This window comes from Arvicanthis niloticus, chromosome 16 (assembly GCF_011762505.2).
Source record: "Arvicanthis niloticus isolate mArvNil1 chromosome 16, mArvNil1.pat.X, whole genome shotgun sequence".
Taxonomy (NCBI): domain Eukaryota; kingdom Metazoa; phylum Chordata; class Mammalia; order Rodentia; family Muridae; genus Arvicanthis; species Arvicanthis niloticus.
In genome coordinates this window covers 15,264,487-15,285,886 of record NC_047673.1, presented here as the reverse complement: position 1 = coordinate 15,285,886, position 21,400 = coordinate 15,264,487, and the positions used below count along the sequence as shown (strand labels likewise).

At 50.4% G+C, this 21,400-nt stretch overlaps 1 protein-coding gene across 6 annotated transcripts in view; it reads right to left on the bottom strand.

Moving 5' to 3' along the window:
• The window catches only part of Ank1 (ankyrin 1), a 176,127-nt gene that overhangs the window by 6,386 nt on the left and 148,341 nt on the right, over window positions 1-21,400 (bottom strand). For 2 of the 6 annotated variants that reach the window (XM_076913909.1, XM_076913908.1), the window contains 6 exons: window positions 20,203-20,334; window positions 19,019-19,165; window positions 10,265-10,802; window positions 7,079-7,355; window positions 2,767-2,850; window positions 1,673-1,813 (listed from right to left, as the gene is read on the bottom strand). In XM_076913909.1, coding sequence (XP_076770024.1) covers window positions 1,673-1,813; window positions 2,767-2,850; window positions 7,079-7,355; window positions 10,265-10,802; window positions 19,019-19,165; window positions 20,203-20,334 — 1,319 coding nt within the window. Of the gene's footprint in view, window positions 1-1,332; window positions 1,458-1,672; window positions 1,814-2,766; window positions 2,851-3,308; window positions 6,419-7,078; window positions 7,356-10,264; window positions 10,803-19,018; window positions 19,166-20,202; window positions 20,335-21,400 lie in introns of those variants that run through there. The other 4 variants (XM_076913911.1, XM_076913912.1, XM_034520821.2 and 1 more) reach the window with 4 other exon arrangements.

Here is a 21,400-nt window from a genome sequence, read left to right as displayed (position 1 = left end):
AGGACCCTCCTGGCAGTGCTGGGGTTAACACTGTGACCTCCTTAAAGCTGCTGAAAAGTCAGGGCTAATTTTACTCTCCTATCGGCTCTGCCAATCCTCATGTTGTCCAAGTGCTGAGATATGTTGAGAAGCATCGACTCAGCACTTCTGCTGGCCCAGGAGGCCTCGCGGGCCCTGCTTTTTGCAGAAGGCAGAAAACCAGTGACTGCCTGCTGCTCAGCTCTGGAGTTGGGCCCTGAGAGTTCTGGGAGTGCAGTAACCCAGTTAGTACTGTGCATGGGGCAGAGGGAGGGCTGTGAAGCTTGCTTGCTCCCCGCTGTCTCCCACCCCGACGCATCTTGTACTGAGCTGCCCCGAGCTGAGCACAATGAAGGACCTCGGGGCAGCTCAGTACAGGACCCCTCAGGGAGGGCAAGATCAGAGCTGGCTGCCAAGGCTCTCGGGCACTGCAGCCTGCTGCAGATCTTCATGGCATAGCCTGGCTCACCCCTCCTTGGCCCCCTGCCCTGACACACACCCATCACACACTAGTACAGCCCTTAGCCATGAAGACCCTCCTCACTTTCAGAGAAGATACACCCTATGCCTTGGATCTGCTGACTTAGTTCCTTCTCAGACATCAAGTGAACAGTAAGAGAACAGTAAGAGAATTAAAGCTATGGCAGGTTAAGGTTCAGGTCTAGCGTGTTTTCTGACCATTCATAGTGAGACGTCACAGGCTCAACAGTCTCTGCTATGCTCTGTAGCATTCTGGCCACCAACCTCAGAATTCAGTGCTGGGTATCTAAGAGGGAATACCAAGATCCGTGAAGTATTTTTCACACTTCAAAGCACTATTTTAACTTTATACTGGGACAGCCAGGTGTGGTGGCACATGCCTTAATTCCAGCACAGAGGCAGTTGGATTTCTGTGGGTTAGAGGCCAGCCTGGTCTATATAGCAAGTTCCGGGACAGCCAAGGCTATATACAGAGACCCTGTTTATAACTAAATTGCATAGGGACTGAAGGTGTGGCTCTGAGGCAGAATTCCTACCTACGAGCCTCTGGCTCCATCTCCTAACACAGCCAAAAAAGACAAAGGAAAATATAAACAAGCAAAATAAAACCAAGGCCCTGATTCTGTGTGTTCTCCAGCAGACTGGTGTCAAAGAGTAGGCACCTGCCTGAAGAGGAAGTGGAGGGGCAGAGGCAGTGGCTAGTGTGAGGGTTGGGAATCTGAGAATCTGGTTGTAGCTCTGAACTGAGCTAGTGCAAGGATGGTTTGGGTGGGGAGAAGCAAGAAGCTACCTCATCAAGGACCATGCCAGCAAGGACGAGAAGGCCACTGTTACCTCCCAAGGGGCTACTTGAGGAGAGGTCACTGCTTGCCCCTTTTCAGGCTGGCCCGCTTCACTATTTGAGCCCCCTTTCTGCCCTCTATCAGGTCCGGCTGGAGTCCACTCCCTCTCAGCTCCACCTGGAGACAGCATCAGAGACAGAAAGTAGGAAATTTCACAGGAAGACGAGCAAGCACAGGCAGGAGGTGAAAAGGGACAGAACATAGAGGAGGAGATGGGAACACCATGGTCCGCCAGAAAGGTAGCCAGGGGCAGCTTTGCAACCTGGAGCGAAGTAGAGGTGAGGCGGAGGCGAGCTTGCTGCGGCCTCCAGGGGCCTGCAGCACCTCGGTACCTTAGTAAGTTTCATAAAGGACTCAATATCCGCTTCCAGATCCCCAGGGTCTGCCAGGGATCCCTCAACAATCACCTCCTCGTGCTGCTGGGTGTCGACGGCACCGGATGGGTCTACCTGTCGAACAACTTTGCGAATGATCTGGAAAAGAGGGGAAGAGAAGGGGGGCTGGTCAAACTGTCAGGACAATGTTTGAGAAGAGCAAGCCTCTAGCAGTGGCATCAGGAGGAGAGGCCACGGCCTCCTGTGCCTTGGAGCCAAGAAGAAGCCTTTCTCTGCTGTCATCTATGGGGAATGTCAGTGGAGTTTTAATTGGGGAGCATGGCTGGCAGGCTTCATCAGTCGTTGGCTTGGCCATGTGCAATGCTGCCTCAGCCTCCGGCATCCTGTTCTGCTCCTTGGAATGGATGGAAGCTTGCACTGACTATCGTGCCTGTCCAGTGGCTAAGGAAAGAGGCAACCCTTTTATCTATAAGAGTCTGTTCCACTCACTTGCTCTGTGCTCATTTATCCAGAATGGAAGATGAACAGAAACCATGGTTTAGAGGGGCAAGGACAGACAGGGGCCATCATTCCTTATGTGAACAGTGGCCCTAATCACACACACACACACACACACACACACACACACACACGTGCCATGTCCTGCTCTCTCCCTTTGCCTTATGGGGCAATGCCTGGCAGGCAGTGCAAGCTTATCATGCTGAAGTGTGCCGCCAGTTTAATGGGTTTATGCAGCCCTCCTGCTAAGGGAGCTTCCCCAGGACAATCCCCTGTTCTCCAACAGTTCACTCCAGGGCCAGGCTTTACAGGTCTAGGGTTATGTGTTTCATAGGAGCCGATCCTTCTGGAATAAGGCAGCTGGAACTATTTGTGCTGAGTTAAGCTTTGAGGTTATAAGGCCCTCATTGTCCCAATTGCAGAGGACCCAGAGGTTTCAGCTCTCCCGAGTTACCCCGACTCCCTGAGGTGGTGGGCCACAGCCTGCCTACCCTGTGAGGGCAGCAGCAGGACACTACTCTAGATTGAGAGCCTCTGCCTTTCTGCATTTAGTCCGACCCAGTTTCTCCTCAATGCAGAGGCTCCACACTTACCTTCTTGGTGACAATGTTGCCCTGTTCGTCTGTGAATTGTTCCTCTGTCACCTGCTCCCCTGGAATATTCTGAAGCTCATCCCCCTGAAGTTAGGAGAAGGGAAAGACCCAGACTGGTGAGTGAGATTTTCCTAATAAGAGCAGAAGATGAGGGAATGCAAGGGACTGGCAGCAACAGCCGTGTCCAGTCAAGCCTGAAGCTCAGCAAATAGCCCCAGCCAAACAAGGGCTCGCACGGCGTCCCAGCCCCATGTTGGATCATGAGCCCATGGAATGAGAGCAGACATCCCAAGTCCCAGAGCTGAGCTTCCTCCACTACTCACTGCTGGGTAACGGGGCAGTTCTGAGCAGGTGCCACATGTGGATATGGCCCCCAGCACAGAATGCAACCAAAGAGGTCTTCTTGCCCTTATTTGCTTATCATATCTCCTGGCTTGAGTTGATATTTCTCAACATCACCACGCATGCACCACAGAGTCCCCTCGGACTGTCCTGTGGCACCCGAGGTCCGGCCCCCTACCCTGCCGCTTGCCTGGTGTTACCTTCAGGAAGACCCATCGTCGGACCACCCTAGTGGAGATGGTCTCCTCATCATCGCTCAGACCCTCGCTCTCCCCCAGCTCCTTGTCCAGTTCCTGGTGGATGTGCTTTAGCACAAAGCACAGGGAACCCTTGACAATATGCATCACATTCTGACAGCTGACCAGGAAGAAGCCTAGCAACACCAGAGTGACCAGGAGCTGCGTGATGAAGGTCCACATCCTTCTCTCCTCCCTCTCCTCACCAGCCTGGCCCTCCAGGGACCAGGGACACCAGGGGCCCAGCTGCTGCGGAGATCCAATTTCTCATTCTCTTCTTGGACTCCTGAAGCCCCCGGCAAGCTCTTCCATTCTGTCTCTTTATCCTCTTTTCTCTTTATCTCCTGTTTATTCTAAATGGGAGACCAAACTATCTCCCCAGCTCGACTCTCTTAGCTGGGACAGTGTGACTTAAATGTCCTTCCTGCCAAACGGCCTGGGATCTCTCCTCACACCCAGAGGACGTCAGCCTTCTATAATTTTAGTAATTTTAGCTCTCAAGCCAGCTGCTGGAGCTGTCCAACTGGGATGAAGGGAGACAGCAGGTGCTGTGTGCCGGGCTCAGGAAGCATGTGTCAAAGTCACAGTAGAGAGGGAAGCTGGGCTTGCCTAAGGGGGCCAGAGGGAAAGTTTCTCATTCATGGACTCCATAAAACAAGATGTCCCAAGAACATGGCTACGGTTTGTGTCTCTGTGGGCAGCTGTTGCAGTGATGAGAATGGTATGGGCCAGGTCTGGGCCCCATAATGCCTAGGAAAGTTGGGAGCCTATTTAAAAAACAACCGGGGTTGGGTGGGGTGGGTGACACAGTCAAGTGAAGAGGCAGGTGCTGGGCCACTGTGATTCCTGTTGGCATAGAACTGGTGTTTATTTAAGGCCTATCTCAAAGGCTCTCGCAGGCTCGGGTGGGGAGGCTCACAGAACAGACCTCTCTCACATCATATGTGTGTTCAGAGGACAGATTCACAAATATAATCATGGTAGCAGCTGAGGATTTCAGTCTGAGTCAGGCCATTACCCTTTCTCTGAGTGTTAGCCCACCCCAGCATGGAGAACACAGCTTAGGACACAGCAAACTAATGTTACAGATCCGCACTCTGGGGGCCCAGGAAAGTCAATCATCCGTTTCCGGGCCTCAGTTTCCTCAGGGACAGGAATCACTGAGCTTTCCTGGGTGCTCTTCCATATGCTGTGTGACTCCCACAGGGTTGGCGAGAGCAGCCATTGTGAGTTAGTGACAAGGGCAAGCACTCCTGCGGTGTGCTCCGCCCTGCTGGCACCCGTTCCACATCACTGGTTAACGCGTCCACCATCCTACCGTGTTGGGATCTTCCGTTTTCCCCATTTTAGCTAAAGGTCAAAGGTTACAGAGTCATGGTAGGATGTCTACGTGAGAAGATTAAGTGGGTGAAAGAGATTTCACACCTCTGTCACTCCCAAAGAGCTTCATGGCAGTAAGAAAACGCTTGGAAGGATAAAATCCCCATGGCAAACGAGAACCTGCAGGTCGCAAGAGAGCCTTTCACAGCTATGGCTGAGCTAAGAAGAACCTAGGGTTGTGAGAATGGTGGTGGAATGTAACAGGGACTGAATGATTTGTAGAACATGCTCCAGCCCTGTGTGGTTGATCCTAGCATGTACACTCATGTACACACACACACACACACACACACACACACACACACACACACGAGTTCAACTTTGGACGTTTCCTATTTCCACCCAGTTCCTAGGAGAATTAGTCAGGGTATAGTCGTTTAGGATTCACACTAGGAATCCCAGTGACAAGGAGGTTTAATGAAGCACTAGTGAATGGAGCTTAGCAAACTATCTCTCCAGTGGCTCATTCTCATCCCTGGGGTCTGTCAGACATCTACGCTGGAGAGCAGCCAACCATGCGGTGGGTTCCACAACACCGAGACAGAGGCATCTCCAAGTCTATGCTGGTGTGTGACCTGTACTCTCGCTGTGGCCACAAGAATGTGAGACCAGGAACCAAGAGATCTGGACACTCACACCTCTAGTTTGTCGTGTGACCCTTGTCTCTTCCTTATGCTTTCCTCCTGTATAATTCAGAAGTCAAACACACTCTCTAAATCCAGAAGCATTCTTTCTATGATACCCTCTGCTCCCCAGTTTCTCTCCCACATGGGAGTGCAGGAAGCAGGTGAATGACTGTGCCTGGCTTTTTCTCTGGGGATTCAGAGCAGTCCTAGTGACCATCACCTGTGTGTGGGCGGGGCGTTTGTTCTTGGGTGAAACAGGAACAGGTGTCAGGGGACAGTTTGTAGGGAAGAACAAGCCGGGAGGACAGGGTCTGTGGTTTAAAAATAGCAGGCTGCCTAACTTGTGCCAGCACGCACACTCGGCAGATAGGCTTTCTAAATCAAACTGTGTGATTCCTAACAGTGATTTAGGGCAGCATCTCAGGAACACTGGAGAACCAGAGTCTTTGGAATTACCAAAGGTGCTCTGCCAGGGAGAAGGAAAGAGAGAAGAGATAGGAGAAAGGGGGGTGAGGTGGGGATGCCTGATGCTGGCTGAGGAATCCACACTGGGTAAGGGACACAGGTCATGTGCATCTCATACACACCCGTTACAGAATGGTAAGATTGCACGCTCAGCAAGAATGCCCAGGAGAGAGATCTGTGTTCACAAGGCTCCTGGCATTTGTTCAAAATATGTGAGGAGAGAGGATGAGGGTGTCCGTGCAGATGAAAGGAGACTGGTCATGACTGGGTAGCTGTGGGACCAGAGAGTGGAGAAGGAAGGTGGGAGGGAAGGTAACAAAGGGCAAAAACAAGAGAAAGGGGGCGGGGTCAAGGAAGGGAGAGAGTGAGATAGGATGTCTGGAGGGAGAGGCCCAGAAGTTCACGGAAGTGCAGAGTGCGGGGGGGGGGGGGGGTGTCCTCTGTTCACTCTTCTATCACCAATGGGGACACCGGGGTTCCAAAAACACAGCAGCTGGAATGTGGTTACCCAGACCTGAGAAAGTTGTCCCTATGTGGCCACCATAGTTCTTAGCACACACTTCTCTTAACCCCAGGTTCTCTCTAGACTGTGATGGATACACTCAGGAGTCATGGTGTACATCCACCATCTCAGCCCTCCAGAGGCTGAGGCACCGCTCCCCCCCCCCCCCCCCCCCCCCCCCCGTGCTACATAGTGTTTCAAAACCAAAACCGAAGCACAAAGACAAGACTAAAAGCCAGGATGGTCAAAGCAAAGCAAGCACGTAGAAAGCCATGGCTTTGTGTCACTTAGACTTTTCCCAAATCCCACTGCACAAGCAAGGCCTGTGGCACACTGTAGCATCAGTAGTTGAGTGTGTGGGATACCCTGAGGGAAGGGATGCTGGTCACCATGGTACGAGCCCTTTCCTTTCAAAGAAGTCAAGATAGCTGAGGGGTGAAAAGTGACATCACCACCAGTAAACATCCTGGCTCAGGGCCTGAGTCCTGAGCTTCTGAAACTAGAAAGAACAAAAGGTATGGAGAGATGACTCAGCTGGTGACTGCATGTGGTGTCCTGGTGACTTGAGTCCAACCACCAGGATCCATGTAAAGGTGGAAGGAAAGTTATGACTCTAAAAAGTTGTCTTCTGATCTCTACATGCATGATGTGGCACACATGCCTACCCCTACATCACGTGTAGACACACATGCATATATCCACCCTAAATAAAGAGCAAAGCAAATAAAAGAACAAGTGAGGTGCCCCTCAGTGGCTCTTACCTGCACTTCTTGAGAGAAGGCGCTCTCGGATGCCCACAGGCTTGGTTCCTTGCCGGCCTTGGGGCTGTCGGTCTCAGATGGCCCCCTTTGCACGTGCTCCCTGGTAGACACCAGCACCTGCTCGTATTCCTGGAGTGCACCCGGCTCTGGCCCTTGGATGGTGGTGATTCTTCTCTGGAATGAGTGTGGGACTTGCGTGACCTCCTCTTGCCAGGAGCTTTGTGCGGCTTCTTGTGGATATGGCACTGTGGAACCCTGTTTATCCCAGTCCAGTGTTCTGGGGTCCAGGACAGGTGATAGGTGGCCAGGGAGAGAAAAAGGACAGCTGTTCACCTGTAGTCTCAGCTCTGAGATATTGCCCCCTTTCCCCATTGACCTTGGCTTATCAGGGATACAGCCTGTAGTGCCCTCTAACCCTGAGGGCTGGGAGACTGACTGGCCCGTGAAGATGCATATGTGGAGAGGCTACAGACACCAGAATCCCTCCCTTTATGTGACTTCCTCCCTTCTCCAACTCCCAGAGCATTCTGCTCACAGCAATGACCAAGTTGCTGGGCTCCTCATGCCCATTACCTCGTATCCTCCAGACCGGTGACATTTATCTTTCTCTCTCCCTTCCAGCTCACTCACACAAGACAGTCCTCATCTGGCAAAGCAACCACCCTCTTCCCCTCCAGATGTGCTCCTTGGTGGACTCCAGAGTGCCATGTGCCTAGCTTCCCCCTTCCTCTCAGGCACTCCTCAGGAGCCCCTGTTAGCCCTTCCTAACTTCCAGGACTTCTACACCTTGGAGTATCCCAGGGTTCAGATCCACATGTATGATCTGCCCACAAGTATTCTGCCTGACCTCCTCATGGCTTCCCCATGGTTGTTCTGAAGTTTGGGAGCACGAATGTGCCTGTGTCGTTCATCAGTGAGGGACACCTTGTCCTCAGTGTCCCTCTGCTTTCTCTTATTCTCCGCGCTATATCAGCCAATACATCATCCTGCTTAGACTTTCAAAATACATGGAACCCAACCACTATCAGCGCTGCCTCTTGGTCCCCAATGCCATCATGTATCCCTGATGCTCCTGGTCACCATCAGGTTCTCCTCTGGGCAAAGCCCTCCACCAGTGACCCTCTGCCTCACCCAGAGGCAGACACCGGCTTTGGGGGACCCCACGGCCTAACATGTTAAGCCCAGTTCTCTTCCTGGTCTCATCTTCTCTTTGCTCTGCCCCAGAAGCAATGACCTTCTCATTGTCACTGGTGTAAGCCAGATGCAATCTGTCGACAGCCTACACCTGAGGGGCGCTTTCCTCTACACCCGTGGCTCACTCTTTTGTTCTCTGCAGTCTTGGACTGTCACTCACTCACTGCCACCTCACCTGTAACCCTGGTCACCGTCCTCTCCATATACAGCCCCGCCCCATGCTTTGCCTCTCCACTTATCACCTGTCAAGACCCAGCAAAATTTCTGTTTATAGTTTATTTTTACCTTCTTATTTAAAAATTCCTATTTTTCCGTTCTCATGCTTATAAGTGTTATGCGCATGTGCATGTTTGTGTGCACGTGTGGACACACGTGTGTATGGGTGCTCACGCATGTGTGTGCATGTGCACGTTAGAGGCCTGAGAGCAACACTGAGAACCGTCCTCTCTTACCCTTTCACTGTGTTCACTGAGGCAGCTTCTCTCGATCACTCAGTTTGCGGATATGGCTGGTTCTGCTAGCCAGCTGGCTATGGGATCCCCCTGTCTCCACCTTCTGAAGTACACCTGCCCAAGATTTGTGTGGGTCCTGGGGAGTCCAACTCTAGTCCTCATCTTTGTGCATCTTAAGTATATGCCATCTCCCTAGCTACCAGATTTTTAGTTAGTTATCCCTTAATATCCGAGAGAAACTGGTTCCGTGACCCTCGTGGGTATCAAAATGCATGGATGCTCAATTTTCTTCTGTGAAATGGTACAGCATTGCACGGGACCCATGTATACCCTCTTTCGTATTTTCTATCATCTGGAGACGACTTAGCATTCCCAATAGGATAGAACTGCCATACAAATGGCTGCTATACTGCATATTTAAGGTACGGCAGGAAATATCTGTACCTGTTCAGTGCAGCTGCTATATATAGTTGAAGCCATGACTTTGGAAACCAAGATAATGCAGCCATGGTGACTTCAAAGGGCAGGTATAACTCTGATTATATTTAGAGTATCTTGTTGTCTGTCATTTTCCTCACTAGGACATTTTTGCAGGCAGACATTTCTCTGATTTCTTCACTGCCTTTTTTATAGGAGCCTGGCACATAGTAAGTGCTCAGTAAATATGGTTCATGAGTGAGTGAATGAACTGCACATGGCCACATTGGATGCTGACCAAAGAGGCACAGCCAGGAAATGATCCGACCAATTCAGAACCCGCCTTCAGTGAACCTGCTGCTTTAGCAGAGAGGTGCCCAGCAGACAGGACGTGCTGAACAGCTGTCTGCTGAGTGAGTGGCCACACGGGTGCCATAGACATTTCACCATGACCCTCACAGCCTTGGTCTATCCAAGTCTTCCCACTAATCAAAGGATGTTCTTAGGAAGTGAAATGAATTCTTTGTCATCTCCTTATGCGAACACTTCCTCCCACACTGGGCCATTCTGAGGACCCCAGGGATGGTCAGGGAAGGCTTCAAGAGGGAAGAAGAAGAGAGCAGAGCTGGTCCCTGTTCTTCCCAGTCCTGAGTTTCTGATGAGTCTGAGGTGTGTACTGCCTGCTCCAACCATGTGAGCTACTATGCTTTACAGAGAACTCATAAAGCTAAACAGCACTATCAGAGAGAGGGTCTCTACCCCAGAGTAGGGGTGGACACTCAACTCACATTTGCACTCCTCTGCCAGCCCTGAGCCTTTGTCTATATCAGCACAGTGCTGAGGTTCAGTGTCTGCAGAGATACGGGACTCTGGTGTCAAGAACCCCAAAGCGCTAAGCCCCAGCACCATGGCATAGCCTCAACTCTAACAGTGGATCTCCTAGACACACAGTACCATGTCCCAAATCCTCTCTGCATTTCTCCTGATGGCCACGTCGGCAGGAAACTGGCCTTTGTGGCGCATAGCATGAGCAGCAGTGTGGAAACCCTCTGCCTGCTCCCAGTGCCAGGATCATTGGCCCCAAAGCCCCAGAAGTCAGAAGAGACCCACAGACCATCCTTACCTGGCCTGGCTCCTGTCCAACACCTGCCTCACTGACGGTGAGTCTGTGATTCGGGCGTGAACTCGCTGCTGGCCTGAAACAAGAGACACTTCAGTCTCCGTGTCCTGCTCTGTGCCTGAGACTTCCTGCCTCTTCTGTTCTGACCTCTGACCTTCCTCCTGACCTAGCAAATCTGCCAGGCCATTTGTGGCATCTGAATCCACTGTGTCGTCCTCCACCAGGTCCTGAGAGCCCAGCTCCGGGCCCTGCGTGTCCTCTGAGTGTGCCCCCTCCAACTTCCACTCTGGGATGGCGTCAGAGTCCTCGGCCTTGCTGCACTCCAGAGAGGAGTCTTCAGCAGTGACCAGGGAGGGTGTGAGGCCCGCAGACCACACCTGCATGTCAGACATCTCCAGCATGGTGTCATGCTCCGTGGCCGCCAGGGGGATGGCGTCTATGACGGCCACTTCGTTCCAGTACTGGTCTGCACACAGCGGAGAGGGGAGAGCGTAGTGCAGGGATGCAGGGGACAGCAGCTCGTCCTGCAGCGAGGAGTAACCTGGAAAGGGCAGACAGAGGGCAACATGCTCCAGAAGCGATTCTTGTCACACGCGCTCACGTGCAGGACCACACACACTTACACACAGGCACGGCCACAGAGAGGCATGCACATTCAGGGCAGGGGCTTTCCAAGCTCCAAGTCCAAAGCTCAGGCCTTGTGGCTAATGCCGGGACGCCCCGGCAAGAGAAACAAGGCTCTGACCTGGATGGGGGCAGCCAAGGGGTGAGGGTAGAGAAGGGGGCTCCTTTGCTGGAGGGCAAAGAAACACGGTTGAAAATTTATTCTTATCCAGCTCAGAGCACTAGATAAAGAAGGCTTTATCCAAAGGACTTGTGCTCCGATCTGTCCTGATCGATCAGATGAAAGCCCCAGTCTCCGTGGCTGGCGGAGTAAAGGACACTCTTAGTTGGCTCAGTCTTTGGAGTCCTGTTAGGATGTACCTTGCGGGGGAGAGTGCAGCCCACCCAGGATCAGGGTCAGTAACAAGGCTGCCCTGGAGGGGTCTGACAGGGGACACTGGACATCCACAGACCTCAGTGCGGTGGTCAAGTGGGGAACAGGCTTCTGGTTTGGCATGAAGTGACTTTTCCTCAAGGTGCATATTGGTTCCACAAACTCTGAATGATCTACAGTGGCACAGGTGAGGGTTCTAAGGGGTCAAAAATGGCGCAAGGTCAGAGGGCACCATGGGCTCCAGCACACCTGCCCACAGCACTCCATCCATAGGCCCTGAGCTACCACCCAGCTCTGCTTCAGCAGGGACCCAGTACAGCTTGAGGTCAGCGGCCTGCACCCATGCCTGTTCTTTGTCTGCAAAGGAGTCCTTGATAGTGTGTGTGCACGGCTTTGACCTTGGCTCCCTGGTGTTCAGATGTGACTAGGAATGGACCGAGAGGCGTGCCTGCACATGGGGAGTTTGTGTGTTGGGTGGTCGTCAGTGTTCCCTTGGAGGTGCTCTGACCCTCATTCTTCCGGGAGTCAAAAAGAGGAGTTTCAGGTTTTGTTTTCAGGAGAGTAGGTGCCAATCTGGAGACAGACTTTTCTATATTTGGGACAATGTGTCGGAGGACCTGGCATGTGCCTACAATTGTTAAAGATCCAGGAGAAACAAAGGGTTCACATGTGTATGTGTGTGCATGTATGTGTGTGCATGTATGCATGTATGTGCATGTATGTATATGTGTACATGTATATGTATGTGTATGTATGTGTGTGCATGTATATGTGTGCATGCATGTGTATGCATGTATGTGTGTATGTATGTATGTATGTGTGTGCATGTACGTATGTATGTATGTATGTGTATGTATGTGTGTGCATGTATGTGTGTGCATGTGTGTGCATGCATGTGTATGTGAATATATGTGTGTGCATGTATGTGTGTGCATGTATGTGTGTGCATGCATGTATGTGCGTGTGTGTGTGCATATGTGTGTGTGCATGCATGTATTGTGTGTGCATGTATGTGTGTGTGATTGTGTGTGTGTGTATGTGCATGTATGTGTGTGTGTTGGCATTTAGCGGCTCTCAGTTCTGGGCATTGGCTCTCCTTTGCTCTCTGTGTGTAGCAGCTCTGTCTCCACTTAATCCTTACTGCTCCATGTGCTCAGCCAAAACACATTGACCAGTGAACAATTCTATGGCAGGCGCTGTGTTAAGGGGCTGGGAGACGCATGCACACACGCACACATGGAGACAGGGTCTCTTTAAACACTGCTTCTAGTGTGGGACTCCCAGGAAATGATTTCAGCTTTTGCATGTCTGGAAGAACCTTGGTTTTGCTTTAATTTCATGAGACAGGGTCTCAGTATGTACATGGCTGACCAGACATTTGCTATATAAATCAAGCTGTGCTGAAACTTTCCGCCCCTTCCTTCTGAACGCTGGGATTTCAGGCATGCTCACTACACTTGTTTGCTTTTTCTCTTTCCTTACAGAATAGTCCACTTTGGCTTCCAACTTGCTACATAGCTCATGTTGGCTTTGAAATTTCCTCTTCCTCTTCCTCTTCCTCTTCCCCCTCCTCTTCCTCCTCCCTCTCCTATTTCTCCTCCCCCTCCTTCTCTTCCTCCTCCTCTTCTGAGATGGAGACTCAACTATGCAGCCCTAACTGGTCTGGAACTTGCCATATAGGCCAGGCTGGGCTTAAACACACAGAGATCTGCTTGTCATCTTGTTTCTTGAGTGCAGAGTTGAAAAGCATTGCTGCACATATATACATTATATATTTTTTCCTCCTCTCCATTTCCCACCCCCTCTCCTTTTTTCAATCTCCTCCGTGTGTGTCACCACTGGGGGATGACCCTAAGTCTCACATATTCTAGGTAAACTTTCTACTGCTGACCATGCTCCTAGCCATGCCTGTCTTGCTTTTTCGACTGTTTTTTGCTCTAAACCCATTGGTTTCTTGCTCATACTGTGTTCATGAGACATTTATTATCCTCGGTTTGGCTTCCTCTTATGCCAACTTTTCACCAGTTTGCTTATTGCTATTGTATTGCCTCAATATAGTTGCTAAAGTGCTTCCTATATAAGGGGGTTCATGATACTTACTATATCAACGTATTTAGCATTTTCATCAAATTCAGACTACTTTCAGCACATATGTGTACATGTACACATACACACACATATATGTACGCATACATATATGTGTACACACAGATGCACATATACTTTTGGAATTGTCCCATTGCTCACTGGTACTTTTTACATCTTTCTTCTCCTTCCTGTATTTCAGTTTGGAGAGTGTCTGGCGATAGAGCCTTTGTGCACGCTGGGCCAGCGCTCTACCGAATGCCGAATTCCGCTTGGAACAGCTTGAATATAAAATCACAGTTGCTTTGACTGTCCCAACATTCTTGTCTGCTCATCTGTAGCAATCTGTCTTTCCCCCCTCATTACTGATTCTGTTTTCCTGCTTCTGGTTTCTGGTCATCTTTGGCTGCCAGTCAGCATGCGTTTTACCTTTTTGGGTGCTGGATATTTTTGTAGCTAATTGTGTTTTCCTTTCAGGGTTTCTTAGGCAGATCTTACGCATTGCTCAAGCGTGGGTTGATTATTTCCATTTTCTGAAGCACGACCTTCCTTTGACCTTAGCTAATGTCTGAATGGCCAGGCTACCATTGAGAGTCGCCGCTTAACAGCCAGTTGAAGTTTGTAGGAGACCTTCCAAGGGACTCTAGAGTTCTGAATGTTTCTCTGTCTCTCTATGTTTCTGTTGTTGTTTGTTTGTTTTTTAGGATTTCTCTGTCCTGGAACTCACTCTGTAGACCAGGCTGGCCTCACTCATAGAGCTCTGCCTGCCTCTGCCTCCCAAGTGCTGGGATTAAAGGTGTGTGCCACTACTGCCCGACTTCACTCTGACTCTTGTTAGATGTCTCCTTCCTTGCCTGATATCTTCTGAAGTACAGCTACTTTGGGTTCCAAGACCTCAGCATCCTCCTCTTAATGCAGGGAGATCACCTGGGCTTCCCTGGAGTGCGGTTAGAGCTGAATCTAGTCATCAAAGGACTTGCTTCACGTGTGCCTCATGGACACACTGACTCTAACTTTCTCATGCCCAATGTCTCGCAAAGTGTTGCTTCATAAATGGTTCTCCAGCTTTGGGCAGCATCACTAATATGTATGTCTAATCCCCAAACCTTGGCAAGAAGTGGTGTCATATATGATGATATCATAAACATATCATCAGATACAGCCATGCTGTCACCCCTTTGAATCTCATCAATACTTTGGGGTGGAAGTCTTCCACTCGCCCCTAAACATCAGAGACTCTGGGGTTCCTATGTAACTCTTCCCCCTTGAAGCTTCTATGGTGTTCACATGAGTGGAAATTTCATCCAAATTAGGTATGAGTGGATAAAACACACCTATAATTCCTGTTCGTTGTCACTATAGGTGATTGTCTTCAGGATGTTTGCCATTTTCAGAGGACCCCACCCACCCACTCAGACTTAGGTCTGAGGATCTCAGCAACTATAGAACTGATGTAGGCAGGCATCTCTGTTACTGTGGTGTCATGGTCACTATGGCCTATACACCCTCAGTGGATCGTCTCACTAGGCCAAGGGTAGAAAAGACCCCGGTAAGATCTACTTTAGTCCTACCTAAGTTTCAGAAGTGCTAGTCTTTCTAAGACTCTTGCAGTCCAGTACCACTTGGGTCAGTAGCCCACCTTCCAATCTATGGGCTTCCTGGGAGGATCACATACATAAGGCCTGAAGCAGAGTAAGCCAGGAGCCCACCTTTCTTTCTTTCCCCTTCCTTCCTTCCTTCCTTCCTTCCTTCCTTCCTTCTTTCCGTCCTTCTTTCCCTGGGGGGCCACAATGACCAAGTCTCCCTCAGTAACATGTGTGCCTGTACCACGTTGTTTTGGCTTCTTGGGCTGAGTGAGAGTGGGACTCCAAGTGGTCTTCCTCCATATCAGGTCCTTGTTGACTGGTGGGGCCTACTTCTTACCCTTGTCCATCTTGGGGACCTGGGTCCACATCTCCTTCACATTCTCCAGCTCCATGTTGCATTGCTTTTTTGAGGGCTTCCCCCAGCCCAGGAGCTTCTTGCTGTGGCAGTTGAGCAGCACTTCCTCTTGTTTTTGACTGACTATGTGAGCATGGTGAACCCGTGTTAAGTTCCTCCCCCACCCACCTTTGCAGCTCTTCTGGTGTCATCTCATTCTTGGGTTTATTGAGGAGGTTTCACTTGCAGATCATGCCTGCCTTGGCTTCGTGAGTCCAGGGAGAGTTGGGAGGGGCTCCAAGTGACCTGTCTGCTTCTCAGCTCATTGCCCTGGGTCTATACTAACCTAAATGCTATAACCATCCTCTTAGCTCAATGTTAGTAGCCAGCAAATGGCGTGGACACGTCACCAGACAGGAGCCAGACTTCACTAGCTGTATCATTAAAAGTTGATATAAGTGAGGACATTTAATTTCCGGCTAGACATAATATGTTCCATCAAGACAGATGGAGCTGGCGGGTATAAAATGCCTGCTTTTTTTTTTTTTTTCTTTTTATAAAAGGCTTTATATATTTATTTATTTATTTATTTATCTTTTTAGAAGCATGGGGTTATTTTTGGATTTTGTTTTCTTGTTCTTCTAGACATTTTTTTCCCCTCTGTGCTTATTCCATGGGCCAGGGTGGTCCCCTCTTACGTAGGACAGGCTAACTAGCCTTTCGGCCAGCTCTCCTTTCTCATAACAGTGAGAACCTAACCCTAACCCTGAAGGTCAGGAAAAGCTGTCATGGGAAGACTCCTCTTAAATAAGGACCCCGCTTTCCTGCCCTTGCCCTCTCCTTTTCTGCAGACACTGCCCTGAGTCCCTGTGCTTCAAATAGAGACAGGCAGGGGGATGAGGGAAACCTCTCAGAAACTGAGGTGATGGTGACAACCCTGGTGTGCAGGTCTTGGTTGGCACCAGGACAGGCGCTATGGCTCCTTGTCAGAGGACACCCAGAGGTGGTGCAGGAGGCCACTACCTCTTCCTTCTTCCTCAATCCCTCACTTCCTTTCATTTTAAACCAGAAGGACACCAGGTTGAGACATCCCCTCTCTGGGACAGGGATGAGGGTGGGATGACCACATAGAAGCCAATCCTGACACCTTGGAAGCAGAAAGGGTCAGGCCAAGGGTCACTGTGTGGTATTTGCCCCCATTGAGGACAACATGCCTGCAGGGTCCAGAGTGCAGGCTCATCTGGAGATCTGTGAGTTTATAGGTGTGTGAGCCGCACAGAGAAGCCAGAAGTGCAGAAGCATCTAAACTCAACAGAGCAGGGGGAAGATGATGTTCTCTTGCTCAAAGCCCACCACACAGTCCCCAGTGTTCTCTGACACCTATGGCCAGCTTCCTGCTGTCCCTTAGGCCTCTGTTTTTTCTCTCCCTACCTCCTATTGTCCCTCTGTTCCTCACTGTTTGTGACTCCACCAGGCATGCCACCCTTCTTACCCTCTTGTTTACATATGGCTCATTTTCAAATGCAGCTATCCCACTACACTACTTAATCCCACAGTGCCCTTATTCTGGCCTATTTACTCCCATATCCCATAGAACACACTATATATCCTCACACATATTACTCATGGGCTCTCCTCACAGAGGATTTCACAAAGGCAGAATTTTGTTTTCTTCTCTTGTCCGATAATTGACTTCACTCCCCTCCTAGAATGGCGCCCAACATATAGCTGATGCTTGAAGAATATTAGCCAGATGGGCTAGCCCACTGCAACAGAGCCCTATCACCAGACACAGGCTAGCCCACTGCAACAGAACCCTATCACCAGACACAGAACACACAGAGACTCGGTCCCACTCGTGGACTTGGGCCTGCTGAGGTGTTAACACTCTTCTGGTCTGATTGGAGCCAATAGTCCTTCCTCAGACCCCAGAAATTCTATGGATCCGCTAGTTCCATGAATGTTAAGTTAATTTAAAGCATAAAAATAATCAGTGAATTTAACTTGATTGACATAGCATGGGCAATATCAAGAAGCCCACTGCACACCCCAAAGATCCAGTCACTTGCATTTCCCAAAGCTTACTGACGTTCTCAGCTGCCCTTTGTCCTTCTGTGAAGGGGGAGCTGACCTACATAAGGGCTCCCCATAGGGTTCCAACCAGATTCCTAGAGGACAGCTACAATCCCCATGGCTGTGGATCACTGTTCTGGAACCCTCTGGATCTGAAGAGTGGGTGGAGCATACGCATCAGCAGCCGCCACAAGGCAACGCAGACAACACGCCATGCACACGCGACGGATGCCCATGGAGACAGCCATGAGGGGGTTGGGGGAGGGTAGGAGTCCTCTGTGACATGCACTTGTGAAATCTGACAGTTCTGTACACTTGGCCAGGTGGAGACAGTGGAGAAAAGGAAGTACAAGAGAATGAGTAGTCAGGATGAGGTCAGAGGGCAGAAAGAAAGGAGACAGGACGTGATCGATAGATGAGCCCCACACCCAATGGGGCTAGACAGTACATTTCAGGAGACACAGGACGTGAGAGGGAATGGGGAGGTTGGCATGCACAGGCCCCACCTGGCAGAAGGAAGCCCTGTGTCCAGCCTAGTCTAGAACTCACCTGCCCCTGATACTCTCTGCTCCCTGGTGGTACCACAAGCCCTTGTGTCCCACATGTACACAGCCAGGGATAGCCTTTACAACTAGCAGCTTGGGGAGCATTGCTGTCACCACATAGCTGTGCATAGCGAGGTATGGGACACCAGAAGACATGTCCCACAGTTGACAAGATTTTCAAAGTTAGTAAGCAGCTTGGAATCTAGCCTAATATCTAAAGATGAAGAGATGTCTCTGCTCTATGAGGGTCAGAAGGCAGGAAGGGCCTAATGCCCAGGCTTCTGTGCCCCCACACTGGGCTGAGTGGATATGGGGTCCCCCTCATGTCCACTGACCAAAGCAAGGGTGGACAAAGACAAAGGCCTTGGGACCTCTAGGCTCTTCTTCACGGCAGTGGCTGCTTATACTATGAGGAGTGCAGGCCTTAGACATAGCTCAGTGGCCAAGGTCAGGGCCTCCTGGGCTTCATCTCCTTGGGCTGGGCCACACTGGGGCTCCCTGTCATGCTAAACCACACTAAAGAGCACAGGGAAACAGATGGGATGAGGGGAAAGGGAAAGAGTGACAAGGAAGAGAGACTGGGCTCAAGGAGGGACACCCTTAGTCCTGAGGGTTCACAGTGGGATTCTGAACACCATCAGCTGATCCCCATTGGACCTTGGGCCAGAGCCTCCATGTCCTTTGCTTCCTACTCAGTGAATATTCTGCAGACAGAGACAGGAACACTGAGAGGACACATGTCTTGTGAAGAGTGAAGGAGAAAGCTTGGAGAATCTAGGGCGAGGGCCTAGACAACTTCTTCCCAGACTCAAATTCTTTCTTGCCACACCAGGCCCTTCTGGGACCTTGGTTCCAGGGGCTGGTGGAGAGAGCCTAGGAACTGCTCCACATGTGAGCACGGAGGCAGGCAACCCCGGAAGGAGGATTCCTACCTGCACAGGTGAGTGTCTCCTGTCTCTTTCACTTGCCTCTGCCCTCCCTGGTAGGAGGAGTTCATCACTGAGGAAACAACTCTCTTATAGCAGGGGGGAGAGATGGTTTCGGGGAAATGAAGTGTCATGGGAAGGGGCCATTAGTGCTGACGCCTGGAAGGTGGGGCCCCATCTCAGCCTTGGCTTGATGTCACAGGACACTCACCATTCACCTGGGAGGGTGACAATGAGTACTCCCGGTCCCCATGCCGCCGGTCTGGTTTGAGGTTTCTGCTCTGCCTGCCGGAGCCCTCCAACATGTTAACAATCTCACTCCTGTCGATGTTCCGCAGGGCTGTGTACAGATTCTCCACTGTCAGGAGAGAAGAAAGGAGGCAATTGAGGAGCAAATCTAGCTGATTCTAGAGCAGGCAGGAACACTACAGAAGCCTGTACAGGCAGGAACACTACAGGAGACAGGAGACAGGACACAGGACACAGGACACAGGAGACAGGACACAGGACACAGGACACAGGACACAGGACACAGGACACAGGACACAGGACACAGGACACAGGAGGAAGTCTGGGGAAGAGAAATAGTTCTCCTCTTTGGATAAATTATCTTTTTATACAACAGGCCTTTACCAAAACCTAACAGTGGCCACTTGTAGTTTGCTTGTTTTATTTTGTTTGTTTGCTTGTTTTGCCTCTTTTTTTTTGATGCTAGGGATGAAGCCCATGGCCTTGTGTGTGCTAGACAAGTGTTCTGGCTCTGCTGAGCACAAGCCAGATGCTTCGTGGCTGATGTGAAGCATCCAAAGGTAGGGTGTGTGTGTGTGCATATGTGTGTGCGTATGTGTGTGTGTGTATGTATGTGTAGTGTGTGTGTGTGTGTGTGTGTGATAGCTATAAGAGCAATGAGAAAAAAGTTTCTGTCCTTTTGAAGTCCTGGTCTAAGACGTGAGATGCAGTTGGAAGCATCCCGCTCCTGCATAGGACAGGCTTTTGAGGAGATGCTACAAAGAATGGGTGTATCTAGGCAGAAGGAGGTGTTTCTAAGAGACAAGGGTGGAAGCAGACTATGGCAGGCCCACCTGACTCTGCTCTGACACCACAGTGTTCATTCAGTTGAGAAATCCAATAAGGCTTGAAAACAATAGTCTTACACCCTAAAGCATATTCTCAGAGGCACTGGGCAATTTTTACCTCACTGAGAACAACAAATATTGAAGGCTAGAGCTACTGATAATGCTATCTGGTAGGGTTGCCCAGGGGAGAAGTGAGGGGAAAGACAGACAGAGGGAAAACCCAAGGTCAGCCAAGGTCAGCAGCAGCAGGACTGGGGTCTGAAAGGACTCTGGTGAGGAGCGGTATATCTAGCAGGAGAGCCGGCTCAGTGGTACTGACTCTTTGCATTTTCGCCTTCACGGTCCACCCAGAGGGTCAGCAAGGCTGTACTCTGATCCAACAAGGAGTTAGGGTTTTCTACACGGATTCGGTTGATGTCCTCCACGCTGAACTGCAGCTCCCGGGCCAGCTCTGTAGGCAAAGAACCAAGAGCCAGTATGAGAGCTGAGTTTATAATGGATCCCATTAAGTCCGGGATTCTTTCCCATCAGGAAAGATTTGGTGCTGAGTAAGTATCCGCCTCCCTGTTTTCCTGCGATCGAGGCAGGGAAGCGGATGAGGGAGGGGATGAATAAGTACAGCACGGTTCTTTCTTCTTTCATGACTTCACTGTGAAGGTGATGGAATGACTTTCCTCAACACACAGGGCAAGGGAGTCCCCAGCTATAGCTCGGGCTCCCTGAAGCACTGCCGTGCACAGGTGGCCACTGGCTGTCCTCCAAGAGCTGGAGGATAGAAAGACAGCCCTGCGGTTACTAACTCTAGTACCTCCCTGCTACTTTCATTGTGATTGCTCATAACTGTTTAGAAAGTGAATATAGATCAGAGTACTTAAGTATGAATAACGAAAAGGTGACTGCAAGTTAGAACATGCCTATCACACATACACACACACACACACACACGCACACGCACACGCACACGCACAGGCACACGCGCGCGCGCGCACACACACACACATACCAAGCAGGAAATAGAACTAGCCTAATTAGCCTGAGGAACGGATGGTTCCCTAATTTTGAATTCCTGTTCCAGGCTTTGTACCAAGTTCCCACTGTAGTGTCTGAGTGTTCTAAAATGCTGTGCAGGCCCAGTGCATGCAGGACGTCCATCCACATAAACATTACGAGTGACAAGAGAGAACAGGGCAGTTTACAGGGCCCGAGGCTGCGGCAAAATGGGGAGCATTTTCTCCTCCCCCTACCCCCAGCCTCCTTTAAATCATGTCTGCCTTGTTGTAGCTGGGAAGTACCACAGGCTCAGCTATGGCCAGAGATAAGAAGTTAAACATCTGGAGGCCTTGTCCTTCCCCTCTCTTTCCCCACAGCAAGCTGCCTCTGAAAAGGTATTGCTTGGCTCTGAGAAGTCGGTGGATATAGTCCACTGTGTGTTTACGTTTATTTGTTTGCTTTTCTGTGTTCCGTTACCAGCTAAGTACCAAATTGCTTTATTAAGCTGGATCTTCACATTGCCACTG